This window comes from Sphaeroforma arctica (genome assembly GCF_001186125.1).
Source record: "Sphaeroforma arctica JP610 unplaced genomic scaffold supercont1.43, whole genome shotgun sequence".
Lineage (NCBI taxonomy): Eukaryota > Ichthyosporea > Ichthyophonida > Sphaeroforma > Sphaeroforma arctica.
In genome coordinates, this window is record NW_014040515.1 from 98,499 (window position 1) to 101,770 (window position 3,272).

The 3,272-nt window shown below is 44.4% G+C and overlaps 1 protein-coding gene across 1 annotated transcript in view; it reads left to right on the forward strand.

Annotated features, from left to right (window-relative positions):
- Positions 1 to 1,178: 1,178 nt before the first annotated feature.
- The window catches only part of SARC_01139 (hypothetical protein), a gene marked incomplete at both ends in the record, with an annotated part of 9,000 nt that continues 6,906 nt past the window's right edge, over positions 1,179 to 3,272 (forward strand). Inside the window, 4 exons of the mRNA XM_014305146.1 lie at positions 1,179 to 1,229; positions 1,881 to 2,026; positions 2,484 to 2,540; positions 2,943 to 2,999. Of these exons, the coding sequence (XP_014160621.1) occupies positions 1,179 to 1,229; positions 1,881 to 2,026; positions 2,484 to 2,540; positions 2,943 to 2,999 (311 nt within the window). The remainder of the gene's footprint in view (positions 1,230 to 1,880; positions 2,027 to 2,483; positions 2,541 to 2,942; positions 3,000 to 3,272) is intronic.

Here is a 3,272-nt window from a genome sequence, read left to right on the forward strand (position 1 = left end):
GCTATAACATATGTCTATTTTATATATTCTGTGTCTATGCTGAGCTATAACCTGGGTCTATGCTGGGCTATAACCTGTGTCTATGCTGGGCTATAACCTGTGTCTATGCTGAGCTATAACCTATGTCTTTTTATCTAATCTGTGACTATGCTGAGCTAGAACCTGTGTCTATGCTGAGTTATATCCTGTGTATATGCTGAGCTATATCCTGTGTCTATGCTGAGCTGGCGTGCGTTGTACGTGTTCACGTGCGGGAGGTTCCACCAGCATGTTCCTGTTGCAAGTTCAGGCCTGCATTTATCTGCGATGCGAGGACGTGAGGATAGGGTCGATTGATTCTCAAACCTGGCTGTTGTGTGGTTGTAATATCTGTTGCCATCCAATCAGAGTCTTGCTATTGGGCACTGGCAGTTTCTCGCTCTCATCTGCCGTGTCCCTGTTTCTGCAATGGATCGGCAGCACTGCTCGTCTGCCAATGCCCCTCTGTCGTTCAGTCCCCTACCATTGCGTACCTGTGCATCTTTGCTGGAATGAATCATATAGGTGCAATCGCTGATACGTTTTGTGCCTTGACTGTCGATCCATTGCCATATCTCATGACTTTAAGTTTCTTCCCATGTGTTCACCTAGTTTGTTTTGATGTTTGGCTTCTCCGCAGTTGTACCCACGGGCGTGGTCGACATACGATCTACCTGAACACAAAATCAAACTTGTATGTCGGCAAATCTCGCCGGTAATCCCACACGACTACGAGGTATGTTAGCACAGCCGGAGTTTATTTTGGTACCTGTTTAGTTTATTTTGGTACCGATTTAGTTTATTTTGGTACCGGTTTAGTTTATTTTGGCACCTGTTTAATTTATTTTGGTACCTGCTTAGTTTATTTGGTACCGGTACCGGTTTAGTTCATTTTAGCATTTGCTTAGTTTATTTTGATACCTATTTAGTTTATTTTGGTACCTGTGCTGAATGGGTGGTCTGCGTATTCGCATGGTCGTGTACTGTATAGTACAACTACGTGTTATGCAGTGCCCTGTCGTGCTATTGTGCCCATTGGATACGTAGTAAGATTTCACGGTCATATGTTACTCACAGTGACAGTGCGGTACTTAACGTGAGGCGTCGCAGCGGTGCGTAGTGCTCTGTCGTGCTATTGTGCCCATTTGCTACGTAATAAGATGTTGTGTTACCCACAGAAAGTGCGGTACATAATGTGTGGTGTCGTAGCGGTATGTGGTGCACAGTGTCATGGGGACGTCCTCCTTGGCACGCCTCTGCAGCTGTCTGCTGTCTGTACAATTGCATTTTACAATGCCGTGGCATGATGCCACGGCAGTGTTAGTGTTTTAATAAAATCGTCTGGTACACACATACGTACGCGGCCAGATTCAGCGAGTGTCTGTTGACTGATATGCTATATCTGGCTTTAGTGTGGTAGGATATTGCAGATTATCTTGTCTCATGTACTGCGTGTCGGGTCTGCGCCATGCGCTGTGGGGGTCTTCTTTGTGAGTGCGTTTGCCCTGCACGCCACTATTGTTTCACTGAGAAACCAAGCTGCTTTGGGCAGAGACGGCTACTGTGGTTATAATTATTGGGTTAGCGAGCGCGAGTATTTGACCTTTCCGACTGTAACGTTCATTCTATCGACCCAAAAGTCCACTCGTGCTAACACTAGTAACAGACCGAGAAAAGGGTTGGGATTAGCTAGATGCTCACACATGGATTATCAAGCCATTCCACGTCATCTACAAGATACACACCGACACGGTATATACCACAACGACACCATATCATAATTTTTCACACCGTCACATATAGTTATCTCAGGCATCATCTGTTAGTATCACATCTTTTCGTTCTTATCCTTGCATCCCCAGGCAAGCTCGCTGCCTGCGTGTGTGTTTGAGTGGTCGGTGGAAAACTACGGCGACACCACTGCGGAGGTAGCCATTTGTATGACATGGGTTAACGGCTACGGCGCAAAGGACGACAAAGCCGGTGGTCACCAGAACTATGTCTTCAGGTGTGATTCATGGCTATGTTTATTTATGTCTGGCACCAAAAAGACCCCCCAAAACCCCCCGTATTCACGAGCATTTCTTGCTTCAGTGCCTGTTTGGTTTTACTGTATGCTTGTTGCATTGTCAGTATCGCCGCTTTGACACCTTCAAAACCGATCCCACTGTTTGTAGAGCATTGCAAAATGTCACTCATTCCTCGGCGATTGGTCATACCGTTCCCATTGCGTACGTTGGGTGCAGATGCTAAGCTAAAGTCATATGCTAATGAACGTTTATAAACACATCAAATAAAGTCATATGCCAATGAACGTTTATAAACACATCTAATAAAGTCATATGCCATTTTACATTTGTAAACACATCTAATAAAGTCATATGCCAATGAACATTTATAAACACATCCAATATTGTCATATGCCAATGAACGTTTATAAACACATTTATTCTCATGTATTGCAGCTCTAATCAGCAAAATGGAAATGGAACAGCGTTCGGCATTGAGATGAAACACAAAACGTAAGTGTCACAATTACCAGCCCACAGGGTTGTGCTTGTCAACACTGCTTGTACTATCAAACCGCTTCAACGTAACGTGTTGTTTGCTACCAGCGTATTGAAGTATAGTCGTTAACGCCTTCAGCTCCTTTGACATTCGCGTGGTATCTGTATATTAGTCGGGCATAGAGCAAACAGGCGTGTCCGCCGGAGTGCTATATGGAGTGCTGCTTGTGCTATCGCCCCTTGGAAAGCCCCCTCGAGCTCACTGCTGTAATCCGAGTCCACACTTGTTAATTGTATGCATTGGCGTGACGCAAGCACCACATCAACTACAGAATATCGTCTTGCGCACGCAGAACGGGGTTAGCTGTTGCTATTAAGCTAATCAAACGTATTCACTCGTTTGTTTCGCTGACACAGGGATGGGGGATCGCCTTATTCCTTTGGCATTTCGGCCTTGCAGCCAGATGATAGCGGGTATGTGACTGGTTGGTACGTCTTGACAGCTGCATCAATACGTTCGGAACGTAGTGTATTTTTTTTTGGGACAGTATTTTATATCCAGAGGGGTAGAGCGTAGCAAAGCTAGACGTTTGTTTGAATTGAAGTGTGATTTCTTAATCGAGAAATCAAAGCTTTGCATTCACTTATGTACCTATCTTGTAATAACACTGTTTAGAATATACCTACAATATACCGTTGCGCTATTTATATATATATATATATATATATATATATACTTACCCCCCC